The following is a 22,819-nucleotide window of genomic DNA, read 5'->3' as shown; positions in this document are numbered from 1 at the left end:
GCTCCCAAAGTGACCCGAAATTTTTGCTGGTGCCCCCCCCAATGCCGTGACCCACGGTACGCCACTGATAGTAACTGTTACGCAACGCGGCCCTGGAGTCGACGATTTCACCGACGTGACTGACATTTTAGATGGCAGCGTGTTACATGGCCTGCACTTCACAAATTTGCTTATCAAATGTGTTATCATCATTTATTATGGGGTGAATATAGATTAATAACGCAAGGTTCCTACAAGTAATCACACGGTGCTCTTACAGAACGGATATTTCACGCTAAAAAGGTGCAGGAAACATTTATTAAATATTATTTTATGTTAAAAAGAAACATGCATGTTATTGGGTAAATGAAATATCTGTTTTTGTGTTTGCAAAAACTATTTTCATGGCTAAAAAATACACATTTTTGGCGATATATATTTTATTGGCGATATTTCTCCCAACATTAAGTATGCTTCTTCTTCGTGCAATGATTGGCGGGATTTGTTTATAGTGTAAAATATTCCACAATAAAATTATGATACTAGCATGTAATAACGAGGATGAACGAAAACAAAATCCACAACGGCGTAAAATTTCATGTTATATTTTGAATGGTGGAGTAATCAAAACTGAATCTGGTTTGCTTTTCAAAAAAAAATTCCGTTTCGTATAAATGCGGTGCACTATGCTAGAAAGGATACCAATAACTACACCTGGGTAGAGAGTGGCGATTGTGATTCGATGTAAATTGAACCCCGAACCTTGTTTTTTAAAGTTTGGAGATTTATTCACTTGCTGAGCGACTGAACAATTGCATTGAGAGGAAATTTGTCGGACGAAAAGCGACCAACTCGCCTGTGAAACCTAGTCCTCTTAATCATGTTAATGCATGGCATTTGCATTCTGAATAATCTGAGTGACGACTTTTGCAGAGATTATTGGAATTATGGTGTAAAATAATAATAATAACGTGAAAATTTGTAATGCACCGATATCCATTATAAAAATATGCTCATGGCGCGTTATTGAAAAGAAAAGAAGAAAAGGGAAACCTAATAGGAGGGTATTAATCACTTAAAAGCTTGTGTGAATAATCAGGAATTCAGAGAACTTTTGAAACTGGTGAGACATGAAATATTGCGGATTTCATTTGGAAGGTGGCTCATTTTCTTTCATCACATTGATTCAAATTATCATCTGATTAATGATGTTTAAAAAAATTTTTAAAAAGGTGATAGTTTCGTTACAAAACAATTCATGGCATAAATTTGTCCGGAATCAGTCAGCGTTCCATAGGTCGAATAATAGAATAATCGCCAAGTCGATGCCTTTTTTCAGACAAAATTTTGCAAAACGTGTGTTATTTACGTCATCTCTGTCGAATTTTGCCTAATGTGAACTGTTTTATATCGTTCATTCGATTAACTTTGAATTCTGGTAAAGAAAGTTGACCAAAACATCACACATTTAATATAACAAGAATGCTTAACATCACATTGGAATCATTATGTTCCTTTGCTTAATAAGAAGGAATTATTATTATTATTGCAAGAATTCTGTTGTTAATCAAGAATTGGTGCCAATTGTTTTTAAATTCCCTTGGGTATAACAGAGACTCCATGATTAAAAAAAGAAGTTACATTATGAGTACGAAACCAGGTGCTGAGTGTTTTATTTATCTGAGAGTGGAACTTTGTCCAGAAAACACAAAGTAATCGACAAAACCCCCACAGATTGTGAAACGATCAAATAGTCACCACCGGCACAGGTACAAAGATTTTATTCGCAAAGTAATGCAAAGATTTGTTATGATCAAGTCTAATAAGAGCAATTTGTGACGCTGTAAATGCCTCGGTCTCCTTTGCCAGGAATCAACACTCTTTTTATCATGCAAACAACGTCTCACAAAGAAAGTGCACCACCTTCACAAAACATCTTGGCATTTTGAGTTAGATAAACACATCATTAACGTAACAAATTAATGTCAAAACGATACGGGCAAGACATAAAATAAGAGAGACACTGAACTAGATACTCAAGAGCATGTTTTCTCAACACGTTAATGCTTTCAGCAGCACCGCGGCAATCAGTATATTCAGCCTTAGATCTTTTTTATACGTATATATATTTTTTTCTTTTTTTAACTAAAGGGCATTTCCGCAATCACTACGCAGGCGTTTTCTACAACACAGAAAATAAAAAGGCATCACTGACAAAACAGTCTTTGTCGAAAATTGGTGAATCAAAATAGCAGTGTCGTCCTGGACTCTAGACAAACGATGTTTTTGAAATTGTTAGTCCGGTCCGTATTTTCGGACGATCTGCTGTCCCGGTCCACCAACTTTCGACAAAAACCTCTCAGCTGTCCACGGTGACTTGACTTGTATTTTCAAAAGAATTGCTGCGTTGTAGAAGCGTCGGCGTGATGATCGCGAAAACTCCCTCGTGTAAATTTCAGAACGCTGTATTTTGTTCTGCTTTCGACATCAACACACACTGTAAAATCTGCGGTGGTATAACTGACACCAATTGGTGTTAATAGAGGACCACACCCTGAGGTGTTAAAATTACACCCTAGAGATTAAACATATCACCAAAGAGTGTAAATGTAACAACAAAAGGTGTTGTAATAACACCTACAGGTGTAAAACTAACACCACCAATTCAACACCGGTGTAAAATAACTGGTGTGGTCCTCTATGTACATCGGTTTACACCACAGATTTGCTGTGCATAGTCAAGGGTGACGTATTTTCTTCTGCTGACTTTTTGGGGGCCAAAAACATGAATCCTAAATAAGTGTCATCCCTGTAAAAGTGATAGATACAGCGTCTTAAAGCAAACGAGGTCCTTATATTCTGTATAAAATCACTATATTATGTTTGATTCAATTAGCTAGATTCACTCACTATCAAAAGCTGACTGGAAATGATACTAAACAATAATCTTTAGTTGTTCACCATAATCACAGAGCATCTATTATGCGTACTCATTCTTAGCCGGAACTATACCTAAAAAAACCGCATATATATATCACATTGAGTTCGTCCAAAAACAGTATGTCGTGCAACAAGTTTCCTTTTATAATTAGATTTACATAATTCAAGTTGGTATTGTGTATGTGTTGAATCATGTACTTTATCTTTTTTTTGTCGTTTTCTGCTATTGGGGCTGTAATATGAAATCACGCTTTGAAATTACAACTTCATTTATCAGTTTGAAACAATGAAAAACCACAGAATTAGATTCAAAGAAACACACGCAATCCTACTGTCTTCGTAAAGATCAAATGAAATATCATATTACATAACCGCGATAACTGACAATACGAACGTAACATTACAAATAGCATCAAGGAATTACCAGTTGCTGGTTACTCCTTGATAGCATTTGACCGCATATACTGTTTTTATATCAGAATAGAACATATCTAAACTTAACTTTAAAAAAAGGTTTCTATGGGTAGAATTTAAATATCATGAAGAAAGTTAAGGCTATAGGATATTTCTGTCGTCCCTATTTTATTTTCTGTACGTCGCGCATGTTTCCTTTGTCTGTCTGCCCGTCTCCCCCCCCCCCCCCCCCCCTCTCTCTCTCACACACTCTTTCTCTTTCTTTCTATATCTCTCACCCCCCCCCCCTTCCACCCTGTGCTGCCTTTTCCAGTTTGCAACAATTTTTCCCCTTTCTATACCATATCACCATCCGGCATGGTATCCAGTCCTTTCAATATGTTTCTAGTCCTCGCTACCCCCTCCCCCCACCCACCAACACCCTCCCTCCCTCCCCCTCTCATCCCATCCACTCCCCTCCTTCTTTTCTTGTATGTATATCACACTCCGCACCACTATCTTTCTCTTTCTTTCTCTATCTCTCATTTCTCCCCCCCCCCCCCCCCCCCCCTACACAATACCCTGTTTCTACCCATCTCATCTCACCACCCCCATGGGAATTCAATAGGTATTCATCCCTTCCTACTTCCTCTATCCTCCATTGATTGTCCTCACTCACTCCTTTTCATCAAATCAAAAAAGGAAAATCCCCTAGAGAATAATGACCGGAGCAACCGATGGAAAAATATAATCTATATGCATCAGTTATTGCTATTGTTAACCAACACTGTAAGCATATCATATTCCCGGGTTATTTTACTTCTGGGACACAAATATAATTCCGTTTTGCAGCACTTTTTGTTCTTTCTTTTTTTCTTTTTGGTTTATATTTTTTCAGATGTTTATTTATCCAGATCATGATGGTAGCCTCCTCTATGAAACTGAATTGTGTATTACTACTTGGTAATAACTGCCCAAAGGGAATTGAATTATCAAATGATTTTTCTCCGTCTGCTTTCGAAGCTATCTTTAAGTTACACAAAAGAAGTCGAACCAATGATAACAAAAACGTAAATAGATAAAATGGAAGAACTTAAACACTTTACAAATGAAATTTTAACCAAGAAATGAGGTCAGAAATACATTTCTTTTTTTAATGGCGATAACGGTAAAATTGGAAATCTCTCCTATTCCGGAGCGGTGATAACAAAAATAGGGGGTAATCATTCATATTCTTGGCCGAAGAAAGGAAAAATATGAGCCTCGTCAGTACTAAACTGAATGGAAAAATGTGTTTCTTGCTACAAAAAAATAGTATTAGTATAAGTAGTAGTAGTAGTAGTAGTAGTAGAAGTAGTAGTAGAAGTAGTAGTAGTAGTAGTAGTAGTAGTAGTAGTAGTAGTAGTAGTAGTAGTAGTAGTAGTAGTAGTAGTAGTAGTAGTAGTAGTAGAAGTAGTATAGTAGAAGTAGTAGTAGTAGAAATAGTAGTAGTAGTAGTAGTAGTAGTAGTAGAAATAGTAGTAGTAGTAGTAGTAGTAGTAGTAGTAGTAGTAGTAGTAGTAGTAGTAGTAGTAGTAGTAGTAGTAGTAGTAGTAGAAGTAGTATAGTAGAAGTAGTAGTAGTAGTAGAAATAGTAGTAGTAGTAGTAGTAGTAGTAGTAGTAGAAGTAGTAGTAGTAGTAGTAGTAGTAGTAGTAGTAGTAGTAGTAGTAGTAGTAGTAGTAGTAGTAGTAGTAGAAGTAGTAGTAGTAGTAGTAGTAGTAGTAGTAGTAGTAGAAGAAGAAGTAGTAGTAGAAGTAGTAGTAGTAGAAGAAGAAGTAGTAGTAGTAGTAGTAGTAGTAGTAGTAGTAGTAGTAGTAGTAGTAGTAGTAGTAGTAGTAGTAGTAGTAGTAGTAGTAGTAGTAGTAGTAGTAGTAGTAGTAGTAAATAAACGCGCATTCAGTATAATGGTATATTAAAGATAAATTCCAGTTCTGGTAACGATCTCAAAATGACTTTTTACAGAATCTAATATGACAACCAAAGTGTCTGTTTGTATGAATAAAAAATATGTGCCTAAGGATTCTGGAAGAAATTGTGTAATTGCTGAGATATCAGCAAAATAAGCGCGGATTCGGTCACTTCCGTCGGGTCTTTATTCCAGCAAATAATAATTACACTGTCCCACGTGTGCCTATCTGTGTTGGTGATCTTCAGTGTGAACATTTTTCAGCGTAGATTTCAAGATTTCACAAAGTTCAGTTTATGTAACTGTACCAGATCTAGATCCTCGATGATATACTGACAATTAAGCCTGGTTTTACAGACTTTCTCATGATATCAGTGTTTACTGCAACTACTGGCATTTCTCTTTAAGAAGACATGTTCCGGAAAAAAATATTTTTGTCTCTCTTGATATTTTCCTCAAGCAATTTAGAATGCCCCGCATTTATTTCAAGGAAATATATTCATGCACAATTACAGGAATTCAAATTCCATTTGAAAGATAGTTGATGGAAAAGATAATATCGCTCTCTATTCGTTTAGATTATCATGAACAAAATCCATAAAATACAAAGGAATCTCAATTAAACACCCACCGCATTCATAAGCTTCCTTAATAGCCAATAAATCCCCAATACACTGGCATAATGATGCGCGTTCGCATGCAGGGGACTCTTAAAAATTAACTAAAATAATTTTATTTCATTTATATGCATTCATTTAATAGTATTTTCAAGCTCTTGCTTATCATCGACTTTCCTTCAACATACTATTTTCTACACCACATTAATGATAATTATTTTCTATTTCAAAGATTTTTTTTAATCAAACATATTACATGCAAGTAGAAATTTGATACTACATTTTAGACCCTATCCAGAAACATTTCTATTACTTGGTGACTGAGAATAAGTAAAACGTTCTAAAAACGTAAGTATTCTGGGGAACGAAGCAACCAAGCTTCTTACAAATGCGATTGGAGCACATTTTTCCTTCATTATGTACAGTGATATGTGAAGTTTAAAAATGATGCAGTTTCACAAATTTTCATAGGGGGGACTTACCCCCTCCCAATACAACTGGGCCCCGTCTTACAAAGAGTTACGATTGACCCAATCAATCGTAACTCTACAGAAAATGCATCAGTGTCATAAATTTTTTTTCTACATGAAATTTGCAAAATGTCCTTCGTAAACAAAGGAGATCACACCAAATTGTCAAGAAATGAATGAATTTATGTATATACTTTCATATCTACATCTTTTTAAAATAAACATGCATTTTATATGTTGGCTTTACTGGCTTTCCATAGTTGCAATTGATTGGATCAATTGCAACTCTTTGCAAGCCGGGGCCCAGATATCGATAAGCTCTAAATGAAAAAGCTGAATATATTTCATAGACGTTTGTGTGGTAAACGCGTGTTCTCAATAGCGCTCACATTTTTGGCTCCCCTCTCTCTCTCGCTGCGCTTGTTCGAAAGCTTTCGATTACAATGCACCATCCAAAACTCAAACGACTCATTCATTTACATAGACATTTTCTTTATAGTTTGTTTACCAGAATGTGGGATGTATGATAAAAAATATGATCAAACTCAATCGTGAAGTACTTTCAGTCACTAAAATGAAAACAAAATAATAACTCCAAAATCATTTAGAAATTTATGTTAAAAAATGGGGGATCGCGAGGCCGAATTGTTCAAAAAGCTCACGACCAAAGCAGGAAAATTTTCAAACAGCGAATATATATTTACATTTGATCATATTACACAATTTAGTAACCACTGCACCGATTACTTTAGCCACCCCCCATTTCCACCCCTTGTTTAAATTGACGAAGTATAATAATGAATCATCGTATTTCTTAAAATCCTCTAAACATCAATCATAAAACAGACGATCATCTTTCTCAGCAAAAACCCCAAACTATTGTATTATTATTATTTTTGCAATATTTGTTTGTTTGTTTTCTTAAATCAAAACATTTAGTGGGAGAAGATCCATATCAGAAAAACTTTATTTTTGTATTTATCCTCGCGATGGAATTGCGGACGATATTTCATTGACATGTGTTTTGTACACACGTGTTGCCAGTGGCCTTTTATTATTCAAAGAAAGATTGTGACATTGACAAACAGTAGTAATAACTATTCACTGGAATAATGAATACTGGTTAATATAACCGAGGAGAGCACTCAAAATTGACTTACACGGCATGTGTTTTTAAAAAAATCAACTACAAGAGTTATTTCAAAAACAATGCTGCGAATAGTGTTTTGTTTTTATTTATATCAAATTCTATTTTACTCATGACATGTATGATGAGACCAGTAATGGTTAATAAATCGCTCCTAAATGTTCCTATTGTCACATGACTTTGAATATTTCATTGTACAAAAAAATGAGTTCGTGTTAGGCCTTCGTCTGAATTTTAGCAAGATATTGCTTGCATGAGGTTTGTCTTAAATCCACCAGGAGAGCAGGTTTTACGAAAGACTCGTCTGACATTTCATCCTAAAATAATGTTTTACAGTTGTAAAAGTGCCAAGAATTACGCAAATATTGATGCTGCTGTTGATGGTGATGATGATGATGACGATGATGATAATGATGATGATGATGATGATGATGATGATGATGATGATGATGATGATGATGATGATGATGATGATAATGATGATGATAATGATGATGATGATGACAATGATGATGTTAATGATGATGATGATGATAATGATGATGATGATGATGATGATGATAATGATAATGATGATGTTAATGATGATGTTAATGATGATGATGATGATGATGATGATGATGATGATGATAATGATGATGATAATGATAATGATGATGATGATGATGATAATGCTGATGATGATGATGATGATGATGATGATGGTGACGAAGACGACGACGACGATGATGATGATGAGTGTATAATAGCAATGAAATTAAAAGTCTGTATGTTTGCATCCTTGACAATCATTCAAACCGCTTCATATGTAGTTAACTCATGTTTGTAAAATGTTTTCGTTCGGCCATAAGTCTCCGGTTATCAAACCAATGCCACGTATAATGTCCCGAAATGCATGGACTCGGTTAGTGGGCTTAATTCAAATTTTGGAGTGTATGAGACCACAAACATACATCCCCAATTCGGTGACTTAAGATAAATGAGTAGGTGCACTAATGTCAAATTACAAGAGAGAGATAATGTGGGTGTGTGTGGCTCATAGCGCCAGCCAATCAGGGAACTGGCTCCTTGGCTTTCCCATGTGCAGTTGGAAAATGAAATTGTAAGCGAACTCACTGGTTGCCATGGAAACCAGCAATAATGAAAAATTTGTCGAGTGATAAGTGAATTAATTTTTGATATGTGATCAGATTTCTGACACCGAGTCTCGCAACAGAAGGACAATTTGTTAGTCATCGCACACCAACATCGATAATGGTGTCATTCTCTTTTTTACTTACCGCTCTCTCCTGTTCAAAGCATCCAATAAGAAAAAAAGCATGTTAAAAGTTAAAAAAATATATTATTAGGAAACGTCAGGTTTGTAAATGGAAATTTAACACTTTACTAAGACGGAGAAACAGCGTTTACACTCTAGTTAACGATTCGATCGAACTGGCCTATATCGAGTATGGTCACGTGTTAATGTGGACGAGGGGTTCACCAAGCCTTTTCGCTGACGATCGAAAATGGTAGGCGGGAATTACTATGCCGGCACAAGACGAGACTTCTTGATGCAAATCAAATATTGCAATTGAATAGCTATCACATTATTAATTATAGTCTTTATGGTCTTACTACAGGAGGACAAAGTAAAGAAAGAATTTGATTGGTATGTTTTGTATTGGTTAGTAAGACGATAATATTGCCTGATTGATTGATCGATCGATTGATTGATTGATTGATTGATTGAGAGAGAGAGTGTAAGGTCAAAAGTAAGTGTAAAAGATAAACGTAAACTCACGTTTGCTTGAGCGTTGCCATCGGCTCCCTTGGATAGTAATAGCTCGACGATACTAGCATGACCGGATTCAGCAGCCATCAGCAATGGCGTTTTCCCTTCCTGTTTGTATTGAGCAAGACATTGTAATGTGTTAAGGCAGGCATTTTTTTTATCAGATATAGCCCAAAGTGTTAAACTAACACTAAACATTTGACGCCGGAGGCTGAGGGTGTTATTACAACACCTTTGTTTGTTATTTTTACACCGTTTGGTGCTATGTTCAATATCTACATAGAGTGTAATTGTAACACCTTATAATATATAGGATGCGGTCCCCTAGGAACACCAACCGGTGTCAGTTTCAACCCCCCTCCATTAATGTAAAGTGTTGCTACCGCTGTCAGTTGGAATTACAATTACTACTAAACATTTCATAAATTCAAAGCATCACTATTTTACCTCATTTCTGATGTTGATATCAAGTTCATACTCGAGTAGCTTGGAAACCATATCAACATGTCCATTTCCCGCCGCGAGATGGAGCGATGTAGAACCGTCCTGTGTGTCAAAAGAGTAAAGATTGATGCATTGGAATCATTGAAAATTACTACTTTACATTCGTTTTATATGTATTTCTATTTAGTTTGTTAAGTGTTTTTCGATTTTCATTTCAGAGTTACATAGTCAATTACTTCTATGCAGTAGACCGAATTGAAACGATCATGTGACATGAATTGTTAAAAAAGAAAATCATTGGGCAACATTCCCGTGCCAAACTGATAATTGCTCAATCAGACAGGCTTTTTTATTAAGTTACACTTCCCACCTACATTTAAACAAGCATTAGTCACCAGACTATTTGATCTGCTATAGAGATAATTTTATGATAAAAACAAAATTGTGCAGAAATAAGCATCAAAATCAAATAAAACAAAGAATCCTTACGCCTGTTCTGGCGAATTTGTTGCACTTTACTTTGGCCAGGTACTCTAGCGCCGAGACTTGTCCGTGCTCTGCCGCCACGTGAAGGGGTGACTTCCCACCCTAAAAAGTGATTAAATTAAAGAAATTTAAAATGTCGGTATCATAATCACATTGAAGAACGTAACAATTTTGCATATCCCAATGTAGTAAGCTTCGAAAATAAGTTCATGCCCATCTATACGAAACATTCTTTTTCTCTCTCTCTCTCTAAAGTTGAAGTATAAGGTAATTAAATACTCTCTATATTCCTTACATTGAAATAGATTGGGATCAGGGACTAGTCGAAAGTTGGATTTAAGTTTTCCATCTGATAGATTCGTAACTCAATCTTATTTGATTAAAACTTTCGATTCAATTTTAGATTGGACCCTGACCACAATTTATTCGATTGACTTTTAATCTGAGGGATTTAGAGAGTATCAAACACCCCTGGCTCATTTTCAAATATCATAATCTGCATGGGATTTTTTTTATTACATTATAATTTGACTATAATCAAGTTATCGATATACAGAGAATAAATATGTATTACTTAGTTTCCAGCTTCCAATTAGCGGTCTCTGTGTCAGTTGATATTGTATACACATAAAAATATCAATAATATGTCACCTTTGTCAATCAACAATGATAAAAAGCATGGATTTAAATCAAAGTCCTAACACACCACTGTTTGGTTCACAATATGCGCTTCATCTCCAAATCTATACGACACGACATGCTCGCTATATACACAAAATATCACATTTGTATATTCCTCGTCGGTGAACAGAGTGCGAAAATTATGACAAGGAAACAATATTCAAATTCCATCATAACCCCAGCAAGCAAGATAACTACAAAGAAGCAAAACAGGGCCCCGTCTTACAAAATATTTCGATTGATCTGATTAATCATAACTATGAACGGTCAGCAACGTCAACATCTATTATGCTTGTTTGTTCAAAATATTTTCTAGCTATGATGTAATATTCATGCATTCATCGTTTTCTTGAAAATTCACTGTGCTTCTTTTTGTTTATAAAGGACATTGTGCAAATTTCCTGTAAAAAAAGAGGACACTGATGGATTTCCATAGAGTTATGATTGATTGGATCAGTCGCAACTCTTTGTAAGACGGGCCCCTGATCTCAATTACACAAAGGCCATGCAGGTACATCATGAAGGCATAAAATACACTCTTAAACTCTTGGGCAACATACTGTCTACACAACATTATTGGTAAAAAAAATTATCCAACTCTGGGTAGTTTTCAACCAATACTGTCTAGTTTTCACCCAAGGCACACATTATCGGTTTAAAACTACCCAGAATCGGATAAAGTTTTAACCGATTGTTGTGTGGACAGTATATATGTCGCCCAACATTTTTAAAAGTGTACAACAATTGATTACAAAATTACAAAATTAATTACACAATAATTATGTCAAATCCATCACAAGATGATTATCATTTTTATTTATGATGCGCCACGTCTACTCTGCAGAGTTCTCAAGGCGCAGTGATTGAAAGATGAAACAATGTAGGTTCCCTTATAAAAAAATATCAAAGCAGCAAAATAGACCACAATTACCCAAAATATACAGATATGATATGCTTCTAATGAGCAAAATAAACTATTATTCAAAAAATACATATCGTCGAGAAAGAATACACCCAGCACGAGGTAAACGTTTGGAAGAGCTCTGAGGCATAGCCAATGATGAATGGACCGAAGATTCTATTCTATTCTATCAGCAAACTGATGTGTGTGCTGTGATTTATAGTGATGTGGATTATGTTATTTGATAAACGTCCACATTTCAATATGACTAATTACACTCTTAAAATGTTGGGCAACTTACTGTCTACACAACAATTGGTTGAAACTTTATCCAATTCTGAGTAGTTTTAAACCAATAATACATGTATATGCTTTGATTGAACTACACAGTATTTGTTGAAAACTACCCAGAGTTGGATAATTTTTTTTTAAACCAATTGTTGTGTGGACAGTATGTTGCCCAACATTTTACGAGTGTAAGAGTGTACCAGTAACTAGCATAATTATTTCCTGTTAGGTTAAATAAAATGACTGGTCATGCGATAACTTTTTACCAATCATTTGATTTGGATCCATTTTCAGTTTGCATTTTCACTATAGGGGTACGCGCGACTTTGCAAACGAGTGGAAAAAATCTGTATGATGTATCGATCAGCGTGTTTTGCTGCCAACATACACTGTTATTACAAACTATTATCTAGGCAAAATGCAAACTGGGTTATTTGTACTTCGATGGAATGTCAGGATAATGTTAATAAGCTACAATTTTCGCTCTTTATATCACAATCGCTCCCACGGTCATCGAAATCTTTTCGAACAGCCCTAAATGGAAAAGGCCGTTTGTCATAATTACCATGCATTCTTGGGATGGAGTGGAATGAGATGGAAATAACAACAAACTTAACAGCTTTCAATGTAATAATTACACTGTTTTTTTAATTTTCAGCACCCTAAGAGTGTATAACAATATAAGCAAATTGCCGGGATGTGTCACAGACTGTATGGAGGAATAAAACTGCGTATTCACAGGCTTGCCGCGAACGCACGAACTTTTGCCGAGGTACTTTCGCTAACCTGCGTGAGTGATTCGTGCAACTGGAGCTAGCCCGTTTGCCACATAGTCCAGTTTCACCTTTAACTTTATGCGAATTTAAGAGATCTCTACCATGACGAGCACCCTTCTGATCGGGGAAATCAGATCCATTACGCATGGTTAATGAGGAGAGCGCAGTGTTAAGGGAGAGAGGAGTCCAAATCATGGGCTATGCTGTGAAAATTTAAAGCCCCGTGCCACTTTTACCAGTACCACCATTACAACAGTCTCACGACAATGATATTCAAATATGTAGATGTAACATTATATGAGTTTGTGAGGTAACAACGTGTACTATTCATATTAACACAAATTACTTAGACACCACAATTTAACAGAGAAGAGTAGCCTGCATCATGCATGGTCATGCAATGAAAATATGAACTAACGACCGATGGGTCGCTAATATAAGTGTATAGCGAACATGGCGAAGTGCCGGTCATAACCGCGACGATCCCGGTACGAACGACCGTGTCAAAACAAAGTGCGTCAAAAAGCGGGTGCCGGTATACCTCCTTTGATTTTTTCTCCATCAAAGAGTCGGGATGGCGCTTTTTAGCTTTTTTCTTCCTCTGCTCCACTTCAGGTTGCCAGCGTCCTTTTCTTATCATTCTCTGTGAGAACGACTCCTCGCGCGGGCCCTCGGGTGAGTAGTTGATATAATAATCATAGGCCTCGCTCAAGTTCTGCCTCGAAGACTCGTTCAGACGACGGCAAAGGCTGGGGTTTGACGCGCTTAGCTGGCCTTGAGTCGCAAGTGACGTCACGCCCAATGACGTCGCGTTGTTTGAGAGGCAGTTGGCGGCCAGCGAGGACCGGCGTCTCATTTGATCGAATTCTTCCGGGTAAAACAATCGCTGATCGTGGGGGTAGTCGGTAGAGTATAAAGGAAAAACGAATGTCATCTGCAAGTTCACAATATTTATAACTTCAAACTTATCATAATTAGAGTCGTGAATAGATGGTTTTAAACTATACTAGCAGCTAGCAGTCCTATTCTAAAACAGACAGTTCACAGCATTCTTTTGAAAACACAGCAATTCACATTCAGGAAAGTGATGAAGTGAATGATGAGGAAAGTTTGTACATGAAAAGGAAAACAGGGGTATCACACATCACCGGTTTATATAGCTGTTCGTGGTATTTTGCCCCCCAATGATCGATGCAATCAGAAACCCTTATCATAGCGGTTTGGCCATTTCGATTTCTGTTGGTATCGTTTCGCAATTTATCTTTAGTGTGATTGCCTTACCTAGCAACACGCACATTATCATACAAGGAACTGGCCAAACTCTGTGATAAATGGCTCTGATTGCATCCAACTTCGGGGGCAAACCGCCGTGAATCGCCATCTAATCCGGCGATGTGTCCATTATCGCCCGTTGTTGAGCGCAGAGCAAACCGATTACCATCAACACTGGGGTCGGGTGTTGCAGAAAGAGTTGCGTTTAAATGCAAGTTAAAAAATCAATCGCAAGTCCCACATGCGAGCTGTTGATTGGTTGAAAATGCTATTGCGCATGATTATTAGAGTTGCGTTTGATTGTAACTCTTTCTTCAACGTGCCCCTGGTCTCCGAGACGGTCTCTGAAAGATGACACGACACGATGCTCCTGCCACATTTGCTCCGATCTTATTCTCAAGGGCATATGTTAGAGTTAGGTTTGTAGTATAGTGTTTGGTTCAGAATAAGGTAAAGCGAATGATTAGGGTTTATTTAGTTTTGGAGGATAGGTTTTAGGTTTGGCCTGACGTGGCGATTTTCCACCGGAGCAATATTGTCGCTGGAACACCTGGAACCGTGGCACCGGGCGACCGTTACAGAATGAGTTTTGATCAAACACAACTCTAAGGGAGTGTTGCAAGAAAATATTTGAAATAGATTGCAAATATTCCGTTGGAATTTTACAACTGATAAAGCAATTTTAACTATAGCAAATCAGATTACACTCCATGTTTCAAGAAGCAGATTAGCAATCAGTCATGAATTTGCAGTTAATTGCAAGACTTATGATTGATTTAGGGACAAAAAATAGGCTTGCAATTGATCGCAAGTTTCTTGTAACACCCCATAAGAATCAAGCGTAAGTTAATTTTCAACCAATGAAACGCGGCTATTAGAGACTTGCGATTGATTACTTGAGTTGCGTTTTTAAACGCGACTCTTTCTTCAAGCGGGACTTGAGTATGCCGACTTACGCGGAGTATTACAAGCCATTTTCTAATGTATTCCTTTTATATTCCTGATTTATTTTTTACATGTTTTAACATGTTAAAGATCTCTTCATCAAATGGAACTGAATTCTTGGGGTTTACTAACAAAAGGGTATTCCTGATATAAAGAATCGAATTCTTAATATCGTTTAATGAATTATGTTGTCATCTGGACCAACTGCAAGTCATGCAACTGCTTTGATCTAAGTCAGTCGTAGTCTTGTAGACCAGTCAGTTTACAAAGTGTGCAGTTTGTTTAAACACTTGCAATTTTACTTACCATTCTATATTCTTTTAAGAAAAGGAAAAAAAACAAAAAATACTTATAAAACAAATCTTAGGAATTATTCATTCCTTAAACGCGTAAGGCTGAAATATCAACAATGTTTTGTTCGGCACAATGTTTTAATTATCCCCCCCAAAAAAAGATAAATATAAACCTTTACATATATTCCCACTAAATAAATATGGAGAAGTCCTTATGCAATGTATGCAGGAATTTGCTGTCGAAAATTCTATATCAATCTCAACACTGAAACATAAAATTTTACTTTTATCTTATCGAAAATTGTATTGATTTACCCTCCTATCCGAGGTATTCTCCTCGGAGAAGTTTTAATGGAAAATTGGTATCAAAAGAAACATGGTGATTAATGAACACAGACGAAACACACGAAATCCATTCTTTGAACCAATTTTAGCTTACAAGTCGTGTCAGATGTAAATTCTCGGCAAAGTGACTACTTAACATTATGTAAAATCTACTTTGTCCAACATTTGCAAGCATGTGTGGACGAATAATGATTTTATGACGTGATAATTATCTCCCACAAAGTTGTTTTAAAAGAATAAAAAAGAATAAGAATAGTGAATCAGGCTCATATTATAATGTATTGTAAGACATGTGAACATTTCTCACAGTATACACTAGACCATCGACCTTCATAACCTAAACTTTGATTATTTTGTTTCAATAGAACTATTCTTTATACAGTTAAACACTCGAAAACACGATTTAAATAACAAAATAACTAAACTGCTAAAAATGAATGTAAATGTAATGAAATAAAAACTCACATCTGCCTTGTCTGTTTTCTTTTCCACGAAGGAGTCCACACTTCTCGTCTTCTTCTTCTCTTCTCCCTTTTTGCCCGTCGCCAGGTTGCCAATGTTGCCCATCATGTTGCCGGCTGCACTAAACAACCCAGTCATCTGTTTGTTATGTGAGTTGTAAGTCACCGTGTTTGCCCATTGATAAATGCGATGAGGTTATGTTAACATTCACCGAGAGATAATGTTGTATGCAATATGTTGTACATATCATGATGTTGTATATCCATCATGTTGCGCACCACCATCATGCATTTGTTTATGACGTTGGTGGATAGTGCCGATGTTATGTAAACATCAACCATGTACATGATGATAATGTTGTATACCATTACATTGAAAACCACCATGTTCGTTGCGTGGTTGTTGAAGAAAAGTAACGAAATATTTTTTTAAGTTATCTTGTACGATATTTTTGTAAATTATGTTTGGATATTGTGCAGTTGCATACCATGATGTTGATATATTTTTATGTCCAAGAATGCGAATTTAAATTCAGTTTTATACCACCATGTTAAGAGTCGTTGAGTCGTTAGATAACAGGATGTTATCCATGATCACAGTAACGTTAAATGTGAAATAATTTAGGACGACAATAATTGTGTTTTATGTGGGGATGGAAAACATAGCATGCAAACAATTCCCCCATTGTGAATATTTGACGATATCGTATGTACATTGAACGAGATTAAATATGAAAGTGTTAGTCGAATGTTTTAGTTATTAAGATGATGATGATATCACGACAAACGTTGTTGAAGTTAGTGTATGATGTGTGATAAATCAAGGTCACGGCAAGAAGAGGAGAGAAAATGAAATAGTGCAATTAACATACTGCAAAAAAATACAAAAAATGCACATTGTAGCCCTTTAATAAAATAGGGTAAAAATCATGAAGTCCATGTCTATTACCTGAGTACAATGTTGAGGAAAAAACAATCTTTATTGACCGGAGGGTTTTTACATAATGATGGTAATGGTACTTAGACGTGTTCAGCTAGCTTTATTTTATTCTCTTCAAAATTATAGAATTATCACATTGTAAACTCTAAAAAATGATATTAACTATTGTTTCCCGTTGCATACACACTTTATAGTGATTGGTCAAAATGATATCAGAAGTAACTTTGTAACCAATAGGAGATTGTGATAAAAACAGAAAGCAGAATATTAGTTAGGAGTGTATCAGGGCTCGATTGAGTTTGACAATTTGTTTTATATAGCGTGGTTATTGTATGTTGCTTACATACGCCAACTGACGCGATGTCAGGAAACCCGGGTATCACCATTCAAACGAATACAGGGAATGTTTTTAGAATGTCGAAATATAGAACGAATGAGCGACATCGAATACGTACATAGCGTTGAAATATCATGCTAAAAACATGCTTAGAATGTTTTTTTTAGCAATATGAATACATTTTCAAAATATACTTACTGAAATGTCTAGCTTTGGCAGAAATTATTTTGCATTAGCATTGCAATCATATGAATGTAATGATAATAATACTAATAATAGGACATGAAGTCATTTTGTATGTATAGTAATTTTTTTTTCTTTTTTTTCCACAATCAAGAAATTTTACCTGTTTTTTTTATAGCTTTCTACTACTTCGTTGTAGTTCCGCAGCTAAAACCTTGCCTCCCCTCCCCCACCCCTCAAAAAAAAGGTAAAACTTTCCTGAGTGTGGAAAAAAGAACATTTCGCCATGTCATCACAACGAGAAAAACATTTTCAGTAATCATTGTAATGGAAAAATGATTATACATTTTCACCTTAATAGGTGAAAGGGAAATAAAAGCTTATATATTAACGGAAGCTCAACTTTTGGCGATGTTGGGAAGGGTTGATTGCATTGAGGCATGTACAGAATGCAAAGAAAATAATTGCAAGCATGAAGCTAAACATACTCATGCAGCAATATAAGGGAGCGAATTAAGCCAGTATAATATTACATAATAATGGATCATGAAATTATAGCTCAAGAAAGTATTATGCATTGGGTAGATAGAGACAGACAGTATAGAAAATCAATAATGGGGTGAAACTCTACTGAAATAACGTTTCCATCTCCAGGATGTCATGCAGCAATAGAGCATTACAATAGTTCAGTAAATAGTAGATTGGTACAGTATGCATTGAGGCAATCAGGATGCACCTACTTTACAGAAGATGTACATACATGGAGGAACCGGTAAAAGTCGTGGTATTTAAATTTTTGCAGAAGGTGTCGATTAATGAAGTATATAGGGTATCCAACAAAAAATTAATTTTGCTTTGTTAATTCGGATAGATCCACCTCCAAACCACGGGATTTGGGTGAAAAATTAGGGTACAATATAATGTTCCGTTATGAAATCACTAAGTTTGTAAGACGGTGTTCTAAAGCTTGTTCAAAGTAAATTTTAAAAATGACCAAAACGAGGGCGCTATATTTCATGAACGGATTTTTTTTTATCATTCAGTCATAGGCTATAAACCATCACACGTCTTTAATAGAATTGCGAGATAAGAATAATATAGCTCAATTACTTTTTTTTAACTCCTATCTAGCAAGCTCCATCCGGGAACCCTGTTAATAAAATCCCCATGTTCCGTAATCTTCACCATAACATCTGCAAAAGCTTCTGACACATTGTTGAATAATTATAAAAGATAAGGTATAATTCAAAAAAAAAATGTGCGATTCATACATTAATCCCCTCATTACCGAGCAGAGAACGAAAAAGCATATAGCCGATATGTTACCAGCCACCAGCTTTGTCAACTAAATGTACTTATCTAGAGCAAATGGCAAATCCACCCGAACAAGAAGTATATTTGTGAATGAGAAGAGAATAATCAAACAAGCATAAATCATCAAATCTGGATGGAAAAAACGGTGATGTGCGCATCATGTCCGGTATGTGCGTTATGCAAATGAGAAAAACCAATTACGTCATGGACTCCTTATTTCCTTATGTGATATATTTCAATTTCCCTCCAAAATTCCCTCAAAACAAAGACTGCAAAGGTTTGATACCTCATAAAAAACGTAAATTCATCATTGTCGTAATGGGTTGTGACTTCATAAATATATGTAAAGGCTCAATGTAGAGATGTTTATATAAACAATTCCAGAAAGAAATAGTTAACAGCTCAAAGGCTCCATTATTTGCATAAACTAACAATGGTGTGTCTTATACGTCCAACAGTTTTGTGAAAATGAGTGAAACTAATAAAAAAAAATACCCCAACTTTCTTATTTCTTACCCGACCACACTATCATGGCATCTGAATGCTTGTCTAAATGTTTGTCTCAATTCATTCAAGTCAACTTGTTGTTCGGGGCGGACTGGAGTCTTTCAACTTTACTTTCTGCAGACGACAACCGATACAATCCATGACTATCGATCACCTCGGAACAAAATTCCTAAGTACCATTGCCGAGTGTTACAACATGAAAGACCGAGGTTCAATTTTCGGCACGACCCTTGAGCAAGGCATCTTATGCATTGCTCTTTAATCTTGCATTAAACAAAAATTAATGAAAATGAGATGCGCTGTTAATACCAACATGACCAAAATGTGCACGCGTTTGAAAAAAATAAAATTACCCGATCAGCATTCTCAGAAGACTTAACAACGTTCATGTTCTTAAACACAGAAGCAACGCCCGGAAATATACTTGACTGTAATGCTGATGTGATATCCTGTGAAAAAATGCAATCTGTTATCACAGTTTAGGCCTTTATTTTATAAGTGCATGAGTATAATTTTTATTAAGTTTTAAGGAAGCGATCGAGGGGAAATTTAGGCCCATTCAGCCCGCCGCGAGATTTGCGAGCAAATATCTTGGAATTCCCAGCTTACTTCATCAGGAACGGATCGGAACCAACGAAACCGATTCCAAGCCGATCGATGATTAGTCATTGGAAATAACGTTACAGCTTTGATCAGTTTCGATAGTGCAACTTGCCATGAATTGGATTCATCATGTTCATGCCCTTTTTATGCAAAGGAGTTTCCCCCTTGAAACAATAATTTGAATTGTAGGACCTTATTGCATGCAGAGTCTAAATGCACTTTTATCCTTTGTATTTTACGTTTTGCTTTATTAAGAGGGAAGAGCAAACAAGAAAGAAAGGATATTCCGCAGAAAAAACCAGCAGCTATAACTTAAATCAAATAGAAAAGAAATAGATTAATCAGACTTGTAAACGATCAATATTGATGGGTTTTGGGGTCGGGGTTTTTAGGTGATTTCGGGTGTTTTTAATCAGTGTTTTCCCTTCCCCTCTTTTCGTGCAGGTCGTTTACAAAATGGGGAGAGGTTGCAACAAAAAGACAAATTTTCTGCATCCCCACATGACATCCTACCTTTGGCTTTTGAAACCGGGCAAGTTCCTGGCGATATTTCGCCTTTTCCTCTTCGAGATCAATCTTGAATTAGTATTGTTCAGTAATACATTTTTTAAATTAAAATACGATACCTGTAGCATTTACATGGAAGGAAGACAAACGACATTTTGTTTTTGGAATTTGTAATTACAGCTATCTCTGTCCTTTCCATTAGACACGATAAGAATCAAACATTATTATAGGGGATCTCCCTCAACCAATCTGGAACATAATTTATTAAACAATACTAATCACAGCGAAGTCGTGTATCTCGACAAAAGTGGCGCTATTCTACTTTCGCTGCAGAAGTCCCAGTGATGATTTCTTGTCTTTACGCCAATCCACTTACGATATTTTTAGCAGCATTCCAAGACGGCCTTGTTAATTTGTGATTATCATGCTATTGGAACGCGAATCAGGAAAAAATCATACAAAATTATTATCTCTCCCAGTGGCGTTTGATCGCAACTGTAACAAAAAAATCTAAATTTCATTTCAACCTATCTAATTCGCACTCTGGATCAGCTCTCGATATTTTGCATTGCGATCAATGTAACTCTAGTTTGCACTATTGACCCCCGAGAAAAGTAAGATTATCGGCTAAGCAAGAATTCTATCACCACAAACTTCGGGAGCACTTTCCTGTTCCTAATTTTCTTACAAGAAAAAAGGGCCATCACTACTTTCGAGGGTACCAACTACCTGCTTTTAATTTATTAAATTCTGTGACAGGAACTCCCACCTTCACGTTAGTGACCCCCCCCCCTCTCCTTCCCTTTAACACGACTTTTGTGAAAGTTTACATCCATAAAAGTAAGATGAATATATAAACATATCTAGGTAGTTAAATAATTAATTTCCGTGTATGGTTCTGGTTTAAAAGAAGAAGAAATTGCGAAGAAGAAAAATTTGGTTAATATCGCATCATGCATTCAACAATATATTGATCAATGTTAAGAACAAGTTTAGCTGAGATCGCATTGTTAGTTTATAGTATATTGAACAAAAAATCGAGGAGAAATTACACAGGAAAATGAAGAACATGATTACTCACAAAGCATTATGTCGGATCATTGTTAGCAAAGATACATGTAAGTCGGTTGCACAGAGTCAGGCCTTGCGATAGATAGGTCGACATGACTTTAATCGAAAATACATACAGAAGTCATGATCTTCAAAAGTATGCATGCTTTAAACATCGTACTTTTAAGATCATGCTAACTTCTACTAACAGAAAATCTATTTTGAAAATGGCTCTCAATCGACATTTTTCAGTTGTTTAAAATGCTTTTTGGTCAGATATTGGACAGATTTAAATGGAAAACCTATTTAGAAGGACGTTTTTTTAATCGAAGCTGATTCTTGGGTTAGAAAATGTGATGAATAGAACATTCTCAACAGAAATACGTCATTATCGGAGCGGATTGGTGCCTTTAAAAATGGAACCTTTTTTTAATGTCGCCTTCATTTCTTTAAAAATAAACTTCTAAAATTGGGGCTATTAACATGAAGTCAAGAAGATATTTTCAAAGAATAAAATTATAATTTTAACTATATCTCTTCTGGAGACATGCACAGAGAGAAAAATGTACTGTACAGTAGAAAGAGACAGAATATATGTATGATTCAGTTGTATAGATATTTTTCATATAATAATAGTATTTGTCTATTCTGGGTTATATTAAATGCTGTAAGTTTAAAAGTGGAATAGTATGCGATAGAAAAACACACAGCAAGACTTGATATTGCGGTTCGAATATTTTGCAGCTTGGAAAAAAATACTTGATAATTTATCTGCAGAAGAAAAACCAATGGATTGAATCAGACTCGTGAACACCCCCCCCCCCCCCTCCCAAGACATTTCATCCATGATTGTGATGAAATAAACACCCTGGAAGCGAATTTCGTATGCAAATGCATTATTTGTACGTAAAGACGTTCCTACCTTGCCGGATACAGCATTTAGAGAGATGCCCCCGCCGCTTTCGTCCTCTTCGTAGTCACTATCCATTGGGTCCTCATCGAGGAGTTCCCGTACGATGTACTCCAAGACATTACGATGTCCCCGTGATGCAGCACAGTGGACGATCGTCATTCCTTGCTGCAATGTTGGGTAATGGCATTGTTAATAATATGATTTAAAAGAATAATTTGATCAAGTGTAATTTTTTTTCTCTCTCTCTCTTCTTTATACTACAAACGTTTTTCATTCGTTCTTATATATTATTTCTAAATGAGATTC

The 22,819-nt window shown here is 36.0% G+C and overlaps 1 protein-coding gene across 2 annotated transcripts in view; it reads right to left on the bottom strand.

The window, feature by feature from the left end:
* The window catches only part of LOC121415787 (ankyrin repeat and death domain-containing protein 1A-like), a 45,698-nt gene that overhangs the window by 16,526 nt on the left and 6,353 nt on the right, over nt 1-22,819 (bottom strand). The window contains exons 5-10 of one of the 2 annotated variants that reach the window (XM_041609113.1): nt 22,523-22,678; nt 16,164-16,298; nt 10,201-10,299; nt 9,715-9,813; nt 9,277-9,375; nt 8,774-8,782 (exon numbers count right to left, since the gene is read on the bottom strand). In XM_041609113.1, the coding sequence (XP_041465047.1) occupies nt 8,774-8,782; nt 9,277-9,375; nt 9,715-9,813; nt 10,201-10,299; nt 16,164-16,298; nt 22,523-22,678 (597 nt within the window). The remainder of the gene's footprint in view (nt 1-8,773; nt 8,783-9,276; nt 9,376-9,714; nt 9,814-10,200; nt 10,300-16,163; nt 16,299-22,522; nt 22,679-22,819) is intronic. The other variant, XM_041609115.1, reaches the window with a different exon arrangement.

The sequence above is a fragment of the Lytechinus variegatus genome, chromosome 5, assembly GCF_018143015.1.
Source record: "Lytechinus variegatus isolate NC3 chromosome 5, Lvar_3.0, whole genome shotgun sequence".
Classification (NCBI taxonomy): domain Eukaryota; kingdom Metazoa; phylum Echinodermata; class Echinoidea; order Temnopleuroida; family Toxopneustidae; genus Lytechinus; species Lytechinus variegatus.
Note: the sequence above shows the minus strand (reverse complement) of the source record. Positions and strands in the feature narration are given on the sequence as shown.